Raw genomic sequence first — 18419 nt, 5'->3', positions numbered from 1 at the left:
AGCCAAAGCATGGAGAGTCACCAGAGCGACGTCCCTCTCATCTCGGAGCTGCCGGAGAAGAGGAGGGGAGGACTCGCCAAGCAGGTATGGGAGGAGTCCAAGAAGCTGTGGGAGATCGTCGGCCCGGCCGTGTTCATGCGCCTGGTGCTCTACAGCATGAACGTGATCAGCCAGGCCTTCGCGGGCCACCTCGGCAACCGCGAGCTCGCAGCCTTCTCGATCGCCAACACTGTCATCTCGGGCCTCAACTTTGGCTTCCAGGTACGCGCACCTCTTCTTCGTGGTTCGTGCTTCTCTGCTCTCGCGTGGCTCATTTCCAGCTCCAATTTGGCGAGTTTGGGAGCTGTTCATGATTAAGTTGCGAGTTGCACATGCGCTTGCAGACCTTGGTCTCTTTTAAGTTGCGAGTTGCCACCAAGATAGGCGTGGATTTAGTCGTCGTCCGATCCTTCTGTATTACACATTTACACTGCAACCATCGCATTGACTTCTCGGGAACAGAAAGCATCCAGTTCCTGATTTTTTAGACTCCCATCAATTTGATACTTCATATTACAGTTTAAAGTTATTACCAGGAGTGCTAACCATCAGCTGTACAAAATAATCTGCTTCTAGAGTTTAAAGTCATTTCCTTCTCTCGCATTTCGATCTGCTTCTATATTCCTGCTATGATGGCAGATGGTCATCTTCTCTGTGATCGGGGTGCAGTAACGGAGGCTGCCACGAGAGCAGCCTGCCGTCGGTTAGGCGACCTATCTGTAGGCCTGAGTAGCAAGTAAAATTGTGGAACACAACAGATAAAATGGGATCCCTTTGGTAAAAAAAAAATACTTGACGTACGTCTTTGACCTTTCATTTGTTTTCATGTGTGATTTCAAGCACTATTCTATCATAATATGTTTATAAGATTATGAAAAATATTGAGATCTGCCGGCTCAGTCTTTCGGAGGTACTCATATATAGAGGTAGGGTTGTGTACATATATTTGTAGAGATGAGTATGCATGTGTATATGTGAGCGTCTGCATATGTATTATGTTTTGCAAAACAAGTTTATATTTGCAAAGTAAATATTTAAAAGTTATTACAAGCAAAGTAACTTTTATTTAGGGAAAAGAAAAGAAATAAGCTGCATTTTAGGCCTATATAAGTCAAAAGGATATTTTTAGATAAGGGTGCATATGTTGCACAAAATAAAAATTACTATAAGAAATTATCTATTTTCAAATGAATTTCTTGTTCAGCATTGAAAAATTTTGAATGTACGAAAATGAATTGTCCCAATCACCTTAAACTATAACTATACCTTAAACTGCAATATTCCTGAGTTGACTGTGTTGACCAAATTATTCAAGAATGGCTGAAGGTAACAAATTTCAGTCACTTGAAATTATCTTTTCTTAAACATAAATAATAGCTTCATACATGATACATATACCATCAAGCAATGAACCAATCAGCGAATACCCAAATAAATACTTATAAGGTAGAAGATCTAAAAAATCAATAGTTTGGGCATTCTGCTTCAATTCAAAGCTTCATCACATTAGGAAGTAATGCATACATGCGTTGCTTGTATTTGCGATTTTTCAGTATGGCATGGCAAGTGCACTTGAGACGTTGTGCGGGCAAGCCTATGGTGCAAAGCAGCAGCACATGCTCGGCGTCTACATGCAGCGTTCGTGGATCATCCTCCTAGCCTTCTCCGTGCTTCTTGCTCCGACATACATCTTCAGCGGGCAGCTGCTCGTCGCGCTGGGAATGCCCGCCGAGTTATCACATGACGCGGGCTTGGTCAGCTTGTACTTCCTCCCACTGCACTTCACCACCGCCATCGTGCTGCCGCTCAACAAGTTCCTGCAGTGCCAGCGCAAGAACTGGGTCACGGCGGTGACCACGGCGGTTGGGTTCCCGGTGCACTTCGCCGCGACCTGGCTGCTAGGGCGATACTTCCAGCTCGGGGTCGTGGGTGCCGCGTTGGCGATCGACTTCTCCTGGGCTCTCGTCGCGGGCCTGCAGCTCGCGTATGCCTTTTGTGGTGGATGCCCGGAGACGTGGAGGGGATTCTCGGCGTCGGCGTTCGTGGACTTGAAGGACTTCGTCAAGCTGTCCGCGGCATCTGGTGTCATGCTGTGGTATGTGCGTCAATTTGAACTCAGCTTAATCTGTTCAATGCATATCTTGTAGACTTGTACTATCGTGGATGGAGTTTAATTTTGCTACAGTTCAGTCACATAAAAAATTGCCTGTTTCCAATGGCATTGTTTGCTTGTCCTGCAGCTTGGAGAGTTGGTACTACCGGATATTGATTTTCCTCACAGGCTACATGAAAAATGCCGAATTAGCTGTGGATGCATTGTCTATCTGGTAGACCCGTCATCTCTCACAATTATTTTCTTTCCAAGAAACCTCTCACATTGATTAAAAAACCTAGGAATGATACAAAATCTTACAAAGTTATCTTCTTATCCTCGTTGAACAGCATGAGTTTGGCTGGATGGGAGCTGATGATTCACTTGGGATTCTTAGCAGGCACAGGGTAAACGATAGAATGGCTTTACTGTAGCCACTCTTAAACAGCATTTAGGAAGAAAATCAAATTGACTAACTGACTACCTTCATATTCTTTACAAGGGTGAGGGTAGGCAATGAGCTCGGTGCGTCCAATGGCAAAGGTGCAAGATTTGCGACAATCGTATCGACAACGACATCGTTTATAATCAGCCTATTCATCAGTTCACTTGCACTGATTTTCCATGACAAACTCGCGATAATGTTCACCTCGAGTGAGGCTGTGATCACTGCAGTGGACAGCCTTTCCGTTCTGCTGGCCCTCACCATCCTCCTCAATGGAATCCAACCAGCGCTTTCTGGTATGTTCCCCCAAACCCAATAAATGAAAATGATGTTGCAGCAAGATGAAGCAAAATTTCTTCGGTAGGTTTCAGCTCTGTCAATTTCCAGAAGACAACAGTTATGATTCTTGGTTGCTAAATTTGCAGGAGTTGCTGTTGGTTCAGGGTGGCAAGCACTGGTTGCCTATGTAAACATTGGGAGTTATTACTTGATTGGTGTCCCTTTCGGTGTTATACTTGCTTGGGGTTTCCACTGTGGGGTCCTTGTATGAATCTTCAAAATGCTGCATTGATAAATAACATGCTATTATATGTTTTCCACACTTATTCAGGTCGCCAATTCTGCAGGGAATTTGGGTTGGAATGATCAGTGGCACGATGGTGCAAACTCTAATTCTTGCATATATCACCCTACGATGCGACTGGAATGAAGAGGTTTGGTTTTCTTCTGTAACATTAATCGATCAAATCGTTTAGCAAAAAACATGACATCATAATTTTGAGATGATTCCCTGCTTTCTAGCTCCTCGCTTTCCTAAGAGGTTCAATTTTGCAGGCACTGAAAGCTAGTAGCCGGATGCAGAGATGGGGCAGCTCCAAGTGAACCTCATCCTCTATGAATATCAGGGAAACGCCGTAAAAAATAATGCAATTCATATCATTTCAGAGTTCATTATATTATTGCCTTCATTTGTAAATTAGAAATCCCAGCCCCTAATAGATTATCATCAACAGCTGTACCAGTTCATTTGTCAGTCCTTGTACAGCATGTTATATATGCTTCTTATACAACTTCTAAATTTTCCCACATAAATAAGAAGTTGTGCGACAGCTACAAAGTAGGAATTCAATAAAAAAATAGAATAAGATATACAAACAAGAACTAATCCCAGCGAAAAGGCAGAATAAATTGATCCTATTCATGAGGATTCCGTAAATATCCCATTCCAAAAATCGAAACAATGGTACAACCGCTGATGGTAAATGATTGTGTTCGATTCTGAACATGTTCTCTCTAAGGGTGACCACAATGTTGCAAAAAAGTAGTTCATAGAGAATAAATAATATATGCAACCCAACTGTAAACATTGTGCAGCCAGTTCATAATGCTACCCTTAGTTTCAGCTACCTATAGTGCTATGGGCTGCCCATATAAATAAAATATAAATTTCTCTCTTCTTCCTCCCTCTCTCTCACACACTCCCACCTGTACTATTGCTGGGATGGTTCGGTTTGATGTTTGTTTTATTTACTTGTGGGTCCTACCTATATGGTCTAATTGATCTTTACGTGCACAATTCAACAACTAAGGACTATGAAACCATTTATTTGGACCAACCAGTCCAAATACATTGGGTTGCCCTTATCTCTTTTCCCGAGAAAAGATGGAAATGTTGTCTGACATGACTGAAACGGGTAACTTGTCAGTATTTACGCACGCTGGTTGTCTGGTTGAGAACGCAGCACGCTGTTATAGAACATTGGCTTTTGATTGTGCATTGGTCCCTGCTGTGTGCTGTCTAACTGGCGGTATTTCGGTATTGAACGCTGAATCAGTCTCTGAAAATCTCCGAGTCATCAGTTACTCGTACGCTGTTTTTTTTAGCAACTCGTACGTTCATTGCCGTGGAGATCGTAAAATCAGAAGACAAATCCTGGATAAAGCCCAGACCAGCCGAGCCAAGTGGGAAAAGCTAATGGGCCTGGTTGCTTTCAGGCTACTCGAAGGTGGATCGGCCCAATAACAGCCTGCCTTGTCCTGCTGATGTGTTTGACACGTCCGCACCTAAGGTCTCGTCCTCGACTCCTCGTCAATGGTCACATGCAGGTTGCACTCAGCCGTGAGCTGATGCTCCGTTTACTGAATACTGATTATTCTTTCTTCCCTGAAGTTTGTGGTTGGCCGGTTGCTGCTTGCTTAAGGCTTGATGCTGTCTCCCCTTTCAGAGTCAATGGTTGCCTGTACGTACATAGCACCCAACCACCGTGGGTTTCAACGAAAAACTAAATCAATTAGAAGCTGGTGATCCGTCAAGGAAAATGTTTAGAATCTAAACAATTTGTGTTTCAGTGGTTAGTGGTAGGAGCAAAGTACAGTTCTATCATGGCATGATGTGCGTCAATGAATACATACATCTCTAAACTACGTACCATTTGCACTAGAGATCTAAAAAACGTGCGACTTGCACACATGTTTAAAATTAAATAGGCATCGAGATCGCTATAAAATGGATCTGTAGATGAGGCACTGGCTATAGTTTACAAGTGTTGTCCAGTGGAGAAATATAAGGAGAAAATGATATGGCATATTTAGATTATTGTCTCATTGCAAACTCATATGAGAAAAACCTTGAAAAGGAAAACTCATAAGTAAGTTTGGAGATCAATAATATTATGATATGAGGATCATATTCGAATAATCTTTCCCAAAATCCAATGGAAAATATGAGAAGGAATTGTATTTAAAAACTCTTGTAGTGAAAACAGAAGATATGACATATAATATGTCTTGAATACCACCTTTAAAAATCCCGGTGGGGAAAAATAGGTGATGACATATATTGTTGTATTAATATTATCTTATTAAAACCTTTTATGAGAAACTTTTGTGAGGAAAAACTTATATAGGTAAAAGAGTGCAATATGATATTTGGATAGATTAGAATTTCAAGAGACTCTCCCCTCAGTCTTGCAAAATTTAAAGTTGTTACCCACCTCGTCCCACCTCGTCCTCGTCAATGGTCACATGCAGGTTGCACTCAGCCGTGAGCTCATGCTCCATCTACTGAATACTGATTATTCTTTCTTCCCTGAAGCTTGTGGTTGACCGGTTGCTGCTTGCTTAAGGCTTGATGCTGTCTCCCCTTTCAGAGTCAATGGTTGCCTGTACGTACATAGCACCCAACCACTGTGGGTTTCAACGAAAAACTAAATCAATTAGAAGCTGGTGATCCGTAAAGGAAAATGTTTAGAATGTAAACAATTTGTGTTTCAGTGGTTAGTGGTACAGTTCTATCATGGCATGATGTGCGTCAATGGATACATACATCTCTAAACTACGTATCATTTGCACTAGAGATCTGGAAAAACGTGCGACTTGCACACATGCTTAAAATTAAATAGGCGTCGAGATCGCAATAAAATGGATCTGTAGAGGATGCACCGGCTATAGTTTACAACTGTTGAAAGTAGAAAAGAGAGACTAAAAGAATGATCTGAGGATTATCTCCATTGATTGAATGAATAATCTGATCACATATTTATAAAAGGGAAAGGGCATACCCAATGGGCATGTACCTTGGAAGTTGGCCCTTCACGAAAGGTCCACGCCCTTTTACAAAAGATCCTCTACAATTATTTTTAATATTAATTGATCACTAATTAAATTTTTTCACAACACTCCCCCTTGATCAATTAGCTCCTTGTAATCTTCATGTAATCCTTGTTCAATCATCTTTGATTATCATATGAGTAAAACTCCTCCAAAAATCCTATGGGAAAAATATTGAGGAGAAACCAACTTGTATGTCCAATACCATTAAAACTCCTTTAAAATCCAGTGGAGAAATACAAGGAGAAAATGATATGGCATATTTAGATTATTGTCTCATTGCAAACTCATATGAGAAAAACCTTGAAAAGGAAAACTCGTAAGTAAGTTTGGAGATCAATAATATTATGATCTGAGGATCATATTCGAATAACCTTCCCCAAAATCCAATGGGAAAATATGAGAAGGAATTGTACTTAAAAACTCTTGTAGTGAAAACAGAAGATATGACATATAATATGTCTTGAATACCACCTTTAAAAATCCTGGTGGGGAAAAATAGGTGATATGACATATATTGTTGTATTGATATTGCCACATTAAAATCTTTTATGAGAAACCTTTGTGAGGAAAAACTCATATAGGTAAAAGAGTACAATATGATGGTTGGATACATTAGAATTTCAGGAGAGTCTCCCCCTCAGCCTTGCAAAATTTAAAGTTGTTACTCACCACTTACCATGAACACCATTCTATGATGTAGTGGTGGATAAGTACATTAGTGATATTTTGCAAGACGTTTAATCCCTCACTTTGTAAAAATGAGGATAAAACATTTTGGGTAATAAATTAATAATATTGCTCATATGTAACATGGTTTCATCCAAGCAATACAAGTTGCATTATCATTTATGGAGAATATTTAGTGATTAGATGGAATCACATTTTATCATTCACCAAAGTCATACATATACATGTGATACTTCATAATGACAAATAAAAGTTTCTATTAGAGTCTATTTTGATGACTCACATGTAAACTTTATTATCTGTATCAGTCTATGATCTGGCAATATGGGGCTGAGTTAGCCATTATCTTGATATCCCACTTTGTCATGTCTTGAGATTAATCAAGATCTTTTGGTACCATTTAGATATATGTGGATATCCGTTTTTGACTCCCACCAGTATGGTGTCGTTGGAGTTGTACTATAACAATTTGTATGATACACAAGCGCTTTGTTGGTACTAAGTTTATCATCCCAGTGTCTAGATGGATATTGATCCATCTTTAGGGATTGAATGACCACAAGTGTTGATTGATATGCTTGCCCAATATTATTTGAATATTGGTATATAATATCAATTGAATATTGATAAACTGATATATATGCATAAGTTGTAAACTTAAACATAGTTTGGTTTTATCCAAATTTTCATCTCAAATACCGTCACAAAATGATTGCTTCTTTGTTTTGTGTGTTGAGATGATGGAAAATACAAGTCAGATTTATTTATGAACACACATGGAATCATAGTGACTGGAGTAATCCTTCTATGGAAGATACTCACTTAGTCAGTTGTACCACAAATAACTTGACTATTTAAAGTCATGGAGTGACTTGAGTAATACACAATATATGTTGCAATTTCTATTTAGATTTAGAATATGAAGTCTATTGATGACTTGTATATCCAAATCTATCAAAGTCAATTGATCTGCCAATGATTAAATATAGGAACATAATTTTCACACATACCATGAGGGTATGTTGCTCGGTCTCTGTGTGAAACCATTGCTACAATCTCTCATTATCTCACCACCTTACTTTCATAAAGAATGCATTTGTGAGAAGATGATATTATTATGGTAAATACTTCTCACCAGTGAATGAGAGAAATTCTCCATAATTGCCACCTTTGCTTTTACACAATTTGAGTGTTGATACACTCTGCCTAGGACTTTTGGTCTGGATCCAGTTTAAGGTGAATATAAATTTTGAGGAGCACATATTGACAATTTGTAGTCTTTGTATAATTGATTCAATGGAACCAATATAGCATGTGAAATATTAACAGTTTAAACTCTTATCTCAATTCCCACGATGAAAGAGTTAGGGTGTTCCAATGACCCAGTTATCGGGGATAGATCCCTAGTACCCGCAAGGAAGAAAGAAGACAGACTCCTACTAGAATTCCCCTGTAATCCTACTAGATACATTGTAATCCTACAAGGGCTCCTACCTTATAACCGACTAGTAATCCCACACCCTGAAGTATATAAAGGAGGGTAGGGTCCCTTAGATTGGTATGCTAAGACCTCATATAACCACAACAGAGGACCAAATCCTCAACACCAAACAACTCCCAAGTGTAGGGCACAATATACAACACCCCAAATAGGATGTAGGGTATTACGCTACTCTGGCGGCCTGAAACTGTATAAATCTGTATCTTGTGTCCTCGCTTTTACCTTCGAGTTTCAAATCTGACGATCCCTCACCAACCAATCTACTATCTCGAGATACCCCTTGGTAGGTTGCCGGGTATAAAATGCCAACATTTGACGCGCTAGGTAGGGGTGATCGTCGAGATCATCGGGCAAGCTGGAAGGACCTCATCATCAAAACCAAAAGTCGTTGCTGCCTCCGAAAGTCGTCGAGTGCGAGAGCAAGTCGGCGCCTATCATCGATATCACCGGGACTCGTTGAATCCGAAAAGAAGTCTCCACGTGTTGTTCCAGATCAAGGCAGAGGCACAACAACAAGGCAATCCAGGACTCGTCGATTCCAAATCAAAGTCCATCGCAGAATAGCAGCACTCCGCAACAAATCTATCCATCTCCAAAAGTTACAGCACCGCATACTGCTGACGTCCATATATAGGAAGCGGAATTGAGTGTCAGCACATACACCGAGATGGAATAGAGCGTCCAGCGACTGCCCCTGTTCGTATGGCACAAAATTCAAGTTGCTTTGTGCTACACGCACACGGAAGACCACCGCAAGATTCCAAGATCTTCATTCAACATACGCAGAAGACATACGTGAACATTACTACACCAACGTCCGGTCGCATCGGCTCGTCGATGACTACTTCAACTTCACGAGGATGGTCGGTGACCCGCCGACGACTATCTCGACTACTCATCTCGACTAGAAAACTAGTCGGGGCGGGCCTCACACCAATGAAAACTAGTCAGAATCTACTTCAACTAGTCGGTTTCATCAACAATTGTCGCGGCTTCATCGACGACCGCCACGGCTTCGTCGACAATCATCCACGAATCAGGCTAAGTTACTTTTTCAATAATTATTTTTTCTTTGGCTTGTTTTCAGCATGGTTGGCCAATGCACTAACTACTTATTTGTGTACGCCTCTTGACGGAAATTACCCTCCAGAGCTACACTTTGCCAATTATTCCTGGGGCATGTTAACCGATAGCTATGGACTTGGTACACCGAATTACAGAGGCTATAGCCACGGGTTGGGTGCACTGAGTTCTAGAAGCTCTACCACAGGCTTGGTACACCGAATTAGGAGGCTCTACCATGAAGTTTGGTGCACTGAGTGCTGGAGGCTCACAGCAGCTACACCCTAGTGAGGCACAAATCCTATGCATGGCAAACACGCGCTCTCCTCGCCAAAAGGTAGAGAAGTCTTAAAGACAACATTACACGCAATCGCACAGTCTTTTTTTTTATCGCAATGCCGCTTACTTATTTTAAATGTCTTCTCTTAGCAGTTGTTAATCTACTCGAGCAGAACACGCCTCAATTCATGAAAGCCTCGGATCTTCTGTCATGCCTAAATCTTAGGACGCAAGACAAAGGTCTTTGTTGCAGCAGTGCCAGTACACGTACACAAGACAAAGATCTCACACGCAGTGGCAATGGCTAAATAGGGACTGGGAGCCTAAACGTAACAGGCTGACTACTCAGGAAAAATATAGCCAAAATAAGAACATGGCACACAACATTTACATTACATTCAGCACTGAATAAATTTTAGTAGTTTCAATATTCCACAATATGTTACATAATGTATGCATTTTTTTAAGGTCAATCTTCGGCGAAGACACTCCAGGACACTCAGCGTACCTCCAATGGCTTCGTTAGCTCCCAGGCTTGGGAGCTAAGCACCAATTACTACTCAGAATATCTCCAATGGCTCAGCTAGCTTCCAAGCTCGGGGGCTAAGCGCCAAATAACTACTCAACGTGGCTTCTACGGCTCACCTGGCGCATAAGCTCGGGGGCTGGACGCCGCAATATAACTTAGATGATGACTTGTGTGAAGACTAAAGATCCTCGGATTGATTATTTAATCATTCCAAGGCTCAGGGGCTGATAAGCTACACCAACAGTTGATTTTTTCAAGACGAAGAAAGAAGATTCAAGATTTTATTGACCCTCAGCCTGATTCTTCGATTCAACCTAAGGTTCGAGGGCTACTCCATATGGAGTGTGACTGCCGCCGCCCTCCATATTGCATTCCAAATATGAAAATTACAAAATGAAGACGATCAAGGGCTTGAGCACACCATAGCCTCATGGCAGCTTTGAAAGAATTTGAAGATTCAGCAAGACAAATTACTCGAGGAGCACTAATACTACTCGATGAGGATTTGAAAAGTACTCGAAGACTGCTGCATTTGACTATGAAGTGCTCGGGGGCTTGTCAGGGATAGATCCCTAGTACCCGCAAGGAAGGAAGAAGACGGACTCCTAATAGGATTCCCCTGTAATCCTATTTGGACTAGGACTCCTACCTCGTAACCGACTAGTAATCCTGCTCCCTGGATTATATAAAGGAGGACAGGGATGCCTAGATCGGTAGGCCAAGATCTCATAGAACCACAACAGAGAACCAAATCCTCAACACCAAACAACACCCAAGCGTAGAGCGCAATATACAACACCCCAAACATGACGTAGGGTATTACGCTACTCTGGCAGCCCGAATCTGTATAAATCTGTATGTTGTGTCCTCGCTTCTACCTTTGAGTTCCAGGTCTAGCGATCCCTCACCAACCAATCTACTACCTCGGGATACCCCTCGGTAGGTTGCCGAGTATAAAACGCCGACACCAATGATGTGCACATGTACTGGGCTTTTTGAATGCTGAACATTCATTAGGCTTTGGATTTGAATATCCATAAAGTGTCTAACAACATGCATGATGTTGATTTGTATTTACTATCTTGGAGGATATCTCTCTCTATTTCCGTGGATGCTTGTAATAAGTTATATCCCTAGTGACCATACTTCTCCCCCTCTTATTTTAGTTTGAGAGTTGAGTGATTCTTTTAGATATCTTCACTCTTTCTGGCACATTAATTGTAGGGATACTCTTTATGGCACATTAATTGTAGGGATTGGATAAGATGACACTTTTGATAAGCAAATGCATTGGCAGGTTATTTGTAATGTGTTCAAATAAAAGATGTTCTAAACTGTTGGTTCATATATTCTTTGATATGTGCGTGGATGTAAGGATTGAATATGTGTAACATTCATTTTGAATTCCTAACATTCTATGTGTGGTACTAATCCTCCCTAATGCTTGGAATTTTTCTCAGAGTGTGTTCAACATATGAGCTTGTGCGTAAATCCCCATAAGAGACTTAAGGTATTATATGAATGACGGATAGTACCTTATGTGGGTCCCTAAATGCTTATGATGTATGCTAAGGTGGTGATATCGGTATGTGAAAAATATAAGCGATACGCAGATGGGAAATATTTGGCTGTGTCCATGTTTCCACGTACCAAGTGCAACGAAGGGAGCTGTATGATTGCAGTTTGATGAATTTAGATTATGCTGTTGTTGACGCCAGATTTTGACACGTATGAAATCGGCATCAAGAAAGGAAGAAATCAGGAGATGTGGCAAGACACAGAGGTCACGATTGGGAATCGGCCGATTGGTGCTACAGTTGAGGATCGGCCGATTGGTGCTGCAGTATTTCGGCAGATGAAGTTGGTGGAAATCGGCCGATTGGGAGGATGGAGCAATTGGGCCAGTATGGGCTTAAAATGAACTATGAAGATAAAGGGGAGGTTGGCCCATGAGAGCGCGATGATCAACTCCAATACGAATCACACTTGTAAATATTTGTTTTCGTTTAAAATTAGAGATAGAGTCCTAGTCGGTTAAGAGATTGGTTGTAACAGGCTATAAATAGCCACTTTCATAGATATGTAATCATCATCAAATAAATACAACAAACTACTATTTCCTCGCACTTACTTTCGAGCAGGCGACTTCGCCTACTTTTCTTCTTTTTACGAGTTCGTACGGGTTGGCCGGGCTGCATCAACTTGATCTCCAGCCGATTCTGTAAGTTCCGCTTATCGAGTAATATCTAAGCTTTAACTTCGGGCGCATCGCTGTCGTTTCGTTTAGATTTATTCACTAGTTATCGATATTCACTAGAATTCTAGGTTTTACCTGTTGTTCTAGTTTTATCACCAGTTATCCAGCTTGGAATTGGAGCTTTCGGCTTTCTTATACTTCGTTACTTAATTTATCGCTTTCCACATAGCCGATTCAGATCTATTCCTAGTGTTGTTATTGTAGCGTTGTTTAGATTACTCTAGTAGTTTTCTTTACCAACGTTGCCTGGTAATCGGCTGCATTATAGCCGATTTCTTTATTACAGCAAATCGGCCGATTCGCTGATAAGCTTTCTCGAGATCGGAACCTTAGATGATCGCAACCTCTGGGATCTAACATGTTTCTTTCCTTGCCAATCAACAGGTCAGATTGGCTGCCACGCCGCGCGAACCGCACCAGGGCGATCACTCGAACATGAGTTAAGCAGATTCTCTCGGGTCGTGTGTTCGATGCTAGAGATTCGATCGGCCGATTTCTAGTGCCAACAGCTGTGTGTAAGTCCGCATATTACCAACTCGATGTTGATAAATTGAATTCTATTTGATGGTCATACAAATGAGTTATCTCTATAAGAGATTCAATTAAGCTATAATTGGTATGAACATTGGGACTTAGTGATTTATTTCCCAAAATCAAATAATTCCATATGAATGGATTTGATCCTGTGTCCAGGAAAATTTGCTTTAAGTTGAAAATTGAGAGCAATGAATTTGGTAAAAATTTTGATGCCTTATGATTGGTAAGGAACACATGTGGGACTATTTGCAAATGCATTCATGAGCACTTTAAAGTGCCTATATAGTCCATAAATGGCTGAATGTGGCCAACTTATCTGGAATGTGTTCAAGAAATGTACTGCCTCATTATTTAGAATTTTAAGGTAAGAGAACCTTAAAATTAATTCTCTTGTGACACATGCGGTGCATAAAATCTGAGGATTTAGAAATGTATGCTACGACCAATAGAATTGATAATAATTTTTCTTATCATCCATGAGTCAGAATGACCAAGGTTATCATACCAATTAATGATATGACCAAGATTGAAATTTAATTTATACGCAACATGTCAAACAGGATTGATGTATGTACAAATGAAATGATTGTTATGAATATTTAATTTCCATATTAGCATTTTTCTTAGTAACAGGTTTCGATAAAACATAAGAATGGATGTCATGAAAATATATTGGGGTATTTGTAAAATACATGAGTGTATCTATGATTAATAATTGAATAACTGTAAGGATATTATATATCTCCCACAAATGTGATAGTGGTAATTTGATCCACTAAATAAAACTCCTTTTCTATCTGGTTTGATCCCGAATGAATACCATGTAGGAGATACATAATATTAATAATGGACAATATACTACACATATATAGTAGTTTAATATTCAACTAATGATGATAATTCTTGGGATAATATGGAGACTTTTGGATGTCTCATTTTTGAAGTGAGTTTCAAATTGATCCCATGAATTCGCTTGCCTCCAAAGAAGTGGAGGTACTGTTGAACCAAATATTTGATTTGGAAATAATATGTACTTGAAATGTACAACCACATTTTAGACAAATGTGGGATTTGTCATTATGGTCACTTTTAAGAAAAAATAATATTTTATGTGTGAGATCCATTGTGTTGTGCCATTCCCATGCATCGGCCGCCGGTTGTCGGCCTTTGCCGGCCGTTAGCTTAGGTCGGCCATTTAGAAGTTGGAGGAGAGGCCAGGGCCGCGGCGAATACCCGGGCGTTGGTCTATAGCTGCAACGCGGCCGAGGGGTCTAGCTGCCGAGGGTGGCGATGGCTGGACCATGGCTGGGGGTTTGTCGTGGGTGCCGTCGCCTAGGCCATGGCCGCCGCATGCCCGAAGATTCGATCGAGCGGGAGTGTCGCTGCTGATGCGGCCTTGGAGGAGCGACGTGGTGCCCCTAGGCAGCGAGTCCTTAGCAACAGATGACGGTGAGGGACTCCTCCGCTACTGGTGGTCGTCACCACTCTCTGTGGTACCAGTGTCGCTGGGCTAGGCTGCTAGACTTGTCCCATTGGTGGAGAGAGGAGTCGGCGTCCACGATGTGGAGTCTGATGGCGAGGTCCCCATCAATCCCTTCGGGCGAAAACAGTGACATCCGCGACCACCGCAGAAGCAACGACCATGCCATCCGCGATGTCCGGTAGGACGACGGCCATGGCGTTGTAAAGATCGGCCACCTCTTCTGCGGAAGCAAGAACTAGGACGGCGTCCAATGCTCCAACGCCAGGACAGTTCAGAGGAATGAAACGGAAGTCATTCTGGGATTCATCTTACCCCATGGTGTTGAGGCTTTCTTGCCCTGTCTCCTTCATGCCCAATGGAGAGCAGAGGTAGTGCAAGGGAACTACCATTGTTGAGGGCGATGAGGCCTTCATGTTTCTGTCGCCGCCAGCTTCCAATGGTCTATGCGAATTCAGTGGAGAGCATACGTGTCTGATAACGTGCTGAAAATAGAAAAGAGAGACTGAAAGAATGAATCTGAGGATTCTAAACATTGATTGAATGAATAGTCTAGTTACATATTTATAAAGGGGAAAGGGCATGTCCAAAGGGCATCATGTTCCTTGGAAGTTGACCCATTCACGAAAGGTCCACACCTTTTCATAAAAGGTCCTCTACAATTATCTCTAATATTAATTGATCACTAATTACATTGTTTCACAATAACAACCAAGACTAGTTGGTAAACTAGTACTAAGGCCCTGTTTGGCATGGCTCCAACTCCGGGTGGAGCTGCTCCACTCCTGAACTCCACATGGAGCCAGCTCCGCTCCAAAACTCCAGAACAAAAATGAGGTGTTTGGCTAGATGGGTGCTTTCAGCTCCAAAAAAGATCGATTTCAGTGTGGATTGCCATTGTTGCCCCCCAATTAAGGCCCCACTTGTCATCCTCTCTATCCCATCTTCTTCTTCCCCTTTTTCCACTGCACTGTGCTGCACACGGGAGACCCTCCACAGGCGGCGGGGTGGGTGGCGGGGTGGGCGGCGACGGGGGTGACGCTGGGCGACGACGGGCGGCGGGGTGGGTGGCGGGGTGGGCGGCGACGGGCGGCGGGGTGGGCGGCGACGGGGGTGACGCTGGGCGACGACGGGCGGCGGGGTGGGCGGCGGGCTCGACGACGGGCGGCGGGCGGCGACGGGCGGCGGGTGGCGACGGGCGACGACAGGCGGCGGGCGGCAACGGGCGACGGGTGCGGCAACGGGAGGCGGCGGGCGGCGACGGGTGACGACCGGCGGCGGGCGCGGCGGCGGGCGGCGATGGGCGATGGGCGCGGCGGCGGCGGGCGGCAACGGGCGGCGGGCGCGGCGACGGGCGACGGGGGCGGCGGCGGTCCGTGGCAGGCGGCGAGGCCGACCGGCCACGGGGGCGGCGACGGGCGGGGCTCGTGGGGCTCGAGAGAATGGAAGGGAGAATAGAATGAAACGTTTTTTTGTGTAACCAGTGGCATTGGTGGGTAATTACCCACCAACTCCACGAGGAGGTTCAAAAGAGAGGTTTCTGGAGCAGCAAAAGAGGTGCTCCAAAACTCCACCTCCATTTGCACTACAGCTCCATGGAGTTGGCAACTCCATGAAGTTTTGGAGTTGGGGTGTTTGGCTTAATTTTTTGATGGAATTGCTGGAGTTTAGGAGTGGAGCCATACCAAACAGGACCTAAATCCCAACCCAAGCAAGTAATGCTCCACACATGCCCATAAAAAACGGAAGCGCGAAAGCTCCTGAACAACTGATGTGAACACTCAACTACACCTACGCTGCGCAACCAAGTCAAAGTTTCAGAGAGATGCGGATGCCACCAAATGCTAAATTAATTATGATTATATCTTAGATAAGGCAGCCAGGCGGACATCAGAATGCTAATTGTGGTTTGCAACGCGCGTCTAGTGGAAGATATCGACACCTCGAGTAACAGTTACATTTGCAACTCTTGCACATCCATCACGCCATCACTCCTACGTGGAACAAGAGTACACGCCTGGGCCTCCAATGGTTCCGTCTTGCAGAGCTTTCACCAGAGTCATAAGAGAGCAAGACCGAAATGATTTTTAACCGCGCAATCATCTCATATTAACAAGCAAGAAGCACTTCAATCCAATCACGTTTCGCATGATATTTACACCACTGCATTTCCGATCAAACAAACCACACCGCAAACACAACAAAAGACTTGCCAAAACTTCAAATTCAGAAATTCGAAGTGCTACAGCTACAAAGATAACTGCACCAAGTAAAAGGAAAAATGAGTAAACCAAGAGCGAGCATATACACATTCGCTACCTCCATGCAGGAACTGTGCCAGCCCACCGTGTGGACCCGAACCGGATGTCGTCGCTGCCGCGGCCGCCGCGGCCCGGCACGAGGACGCGCGCGGACGCGCTGCCACCTGCGTCCCTCCGCACCAGGCGCCTCTCCTCCACCGTCCGCAGCAGCACCACCCCCTCCGCGCGCTCGCGGAGCTGCCGCGCCGCGCACACGACGCCCTCGTCCAGCCCCGCCCACTTCCATTCCGGGGCCGGGGCCGAACCGTCCTCCACCCGACGCAGCACGCACACCAACTCCACCGCGTCGGCCAGGGACAGCGTGTCGAGCCGCTCCCCCATCTCCTGCACCCGCGCGGCGATGTTCCGCTCCGCCGCCACGCGGTCCTCCTCGGCGAGCCTGACGGCCTCCCAGACGAGCGCGTTGGGCTGTGGTCCGGACGACGGGGGCGGCGGGGCGTGGCGGACGGAGTCAGCGACGGCCACGAAGGCGGCGAGCTCGGCGACGAGGTGCGGGTTGGGGAGCGCGACGAGGTACTCGGCGTCGGCGGAGGCGTCGGGGAGGAGGAGGATGAGCTCGAGGAGGCGCGCGGAGAAGCGGACCCACGACGCGGCGGCGAAGGAGGAGCGGCCGAGCGGGAACGCCGCGAGCGCGAGCGGGTTGCGCCCGGACGCCGGGTGCCGGGCCAGGGCCGCGAGGAGCTGGTCGCGGAGGATGAACGCGCCCCGCGCGAGGAGGACCCGCAGCGCGACGAGGCACTTGAGCGCCACGGCGGCGTCGCCCTGCCCCGACGCCGCGGCGCGGAGGCGGTCGACGAAGGCCGCCGCGAGCGCCGCGGCCAAGAGGCGGGAGCCCCGGCCGAAGGCGAGGAGCGCGTCCATGTGGTGAGCGGACGGCGGGGCCGTGGAAGGGTGGTGCGCCGTCGCGCGCGCCACCGCGTGGTGCGCGTCGGCCGCTGAGCCAGGGGAGGCGAGGGCCGGGGAGAGCAAGCTGGACGCGAGCCGCCGGAGCTTGAGGCCACCCATGATCGAGGAGACGGGGAGGGTGTGAACGGCGAGGAGGTTGGGATTTGGGAAGTGGAAGGAAGCTCTTGCTTGGCTTTCTCGTGCGGGTGGGCTAAGACACGCGCGAGGGGTGATCCAGGCTGTCGGATTCGTTTGACTCGATCAATTAGGTCCTTCCGATCGTGCAACAGAAGATTCTAGTGCAGGGTTCGCTCATATGAGATGAGATGAGGAGACGAAGAAAATGTCAACCTTTGTCCCCGTCCACTGCTTTCAAATGAAAGATTGTTTGACCTTTCAAAGGAGGGGTCAACGCTCAACAATACAAAGGTTACCGTTGCATTCATGCCGACATACCTTCATGGAGTGTGACGCATGTGTGTTTGTTTGTTTGTTTGTTTGTGTTTGTCTTTAATTCTAATTTCTAAGTCTATAACCCCTAAGCCAGGATGTGCCCTCGCCGGTCCATGAGGACACAAGTTTGTCAGGGTTTATGTTCTAGGAGTGCCCATTCATCACCTCTTCAGTCTTGAACTAACTTTGCGGTACGTAGGATCCTTTCCAAACCTAAAACGCACCTCAAGATGCTAGTAA

The 18419-nt window shown here is 44.8% G+C and overlaps 2 protein-coding genes across 2 annotated transcripts; one reads left to right on the top strand and one right to left on the bottom strand.

The window, feature by feature from the left end:
* Positions 1–9: 9 nt before the first annotated feature.
* Positions 10–3654, top strand: LOC101755749 (protein DETOXIFICATION 27). Its single transcript, XM_004957027.3, has 8 exons — positions 10–261; positions 1593–2134; positions 2280–2366; positions 2482–2538; positions 2634–2872; positions 3002–3120; positions 3203–3289; positions 3411–3654. The coding sequence occupies exons 1-8, from the start codon at positions 10–12 to the stop codon at positions 3456–3458; spliced, it is 1431 nt and encodes a 476-aa protein (XP_004957084.2). The 3' UTR covers positions 3459–3654.
* Positions 3655–16601: 12947 nt separating this feature from the next.
* Positions 16602–18027, bottom strand: LOC101755343 (putative clathrin assembly protein At4g40080). The gene has a single exon (XM_004957026.2). The coding sequence runs from the start codon at positions 17844–17846 to the stop codon at positions 16836–16838; it is 1011 nt and encodes a 336-aa protein (XP_004957083.1). The 5' UTR covers positions 17847–18027; the 3' UTR covers positions 16602–16835.
* Between the last annotated feature and the right edge of the window lie 392 nt (positions 18028–18419).

This window comes from Setaria italica, chromosome II (genome assembly GCF_000263155.2).
Source record: "Setaria italica strain Yugu1 chromosome II, Setaria_italica_v2.0, whole genome shotgun sequence".
In the NCBI taxonomy this organism is placed as follows: Eukaryota; Viridiplantae; Streptophyta; class Magnoliopsida; order Poales; family Poaceae; genus Setaria; species Setaria italica.
This window is presented reverse-complemented; position numbering and strand designations above follow the sequence as displayed.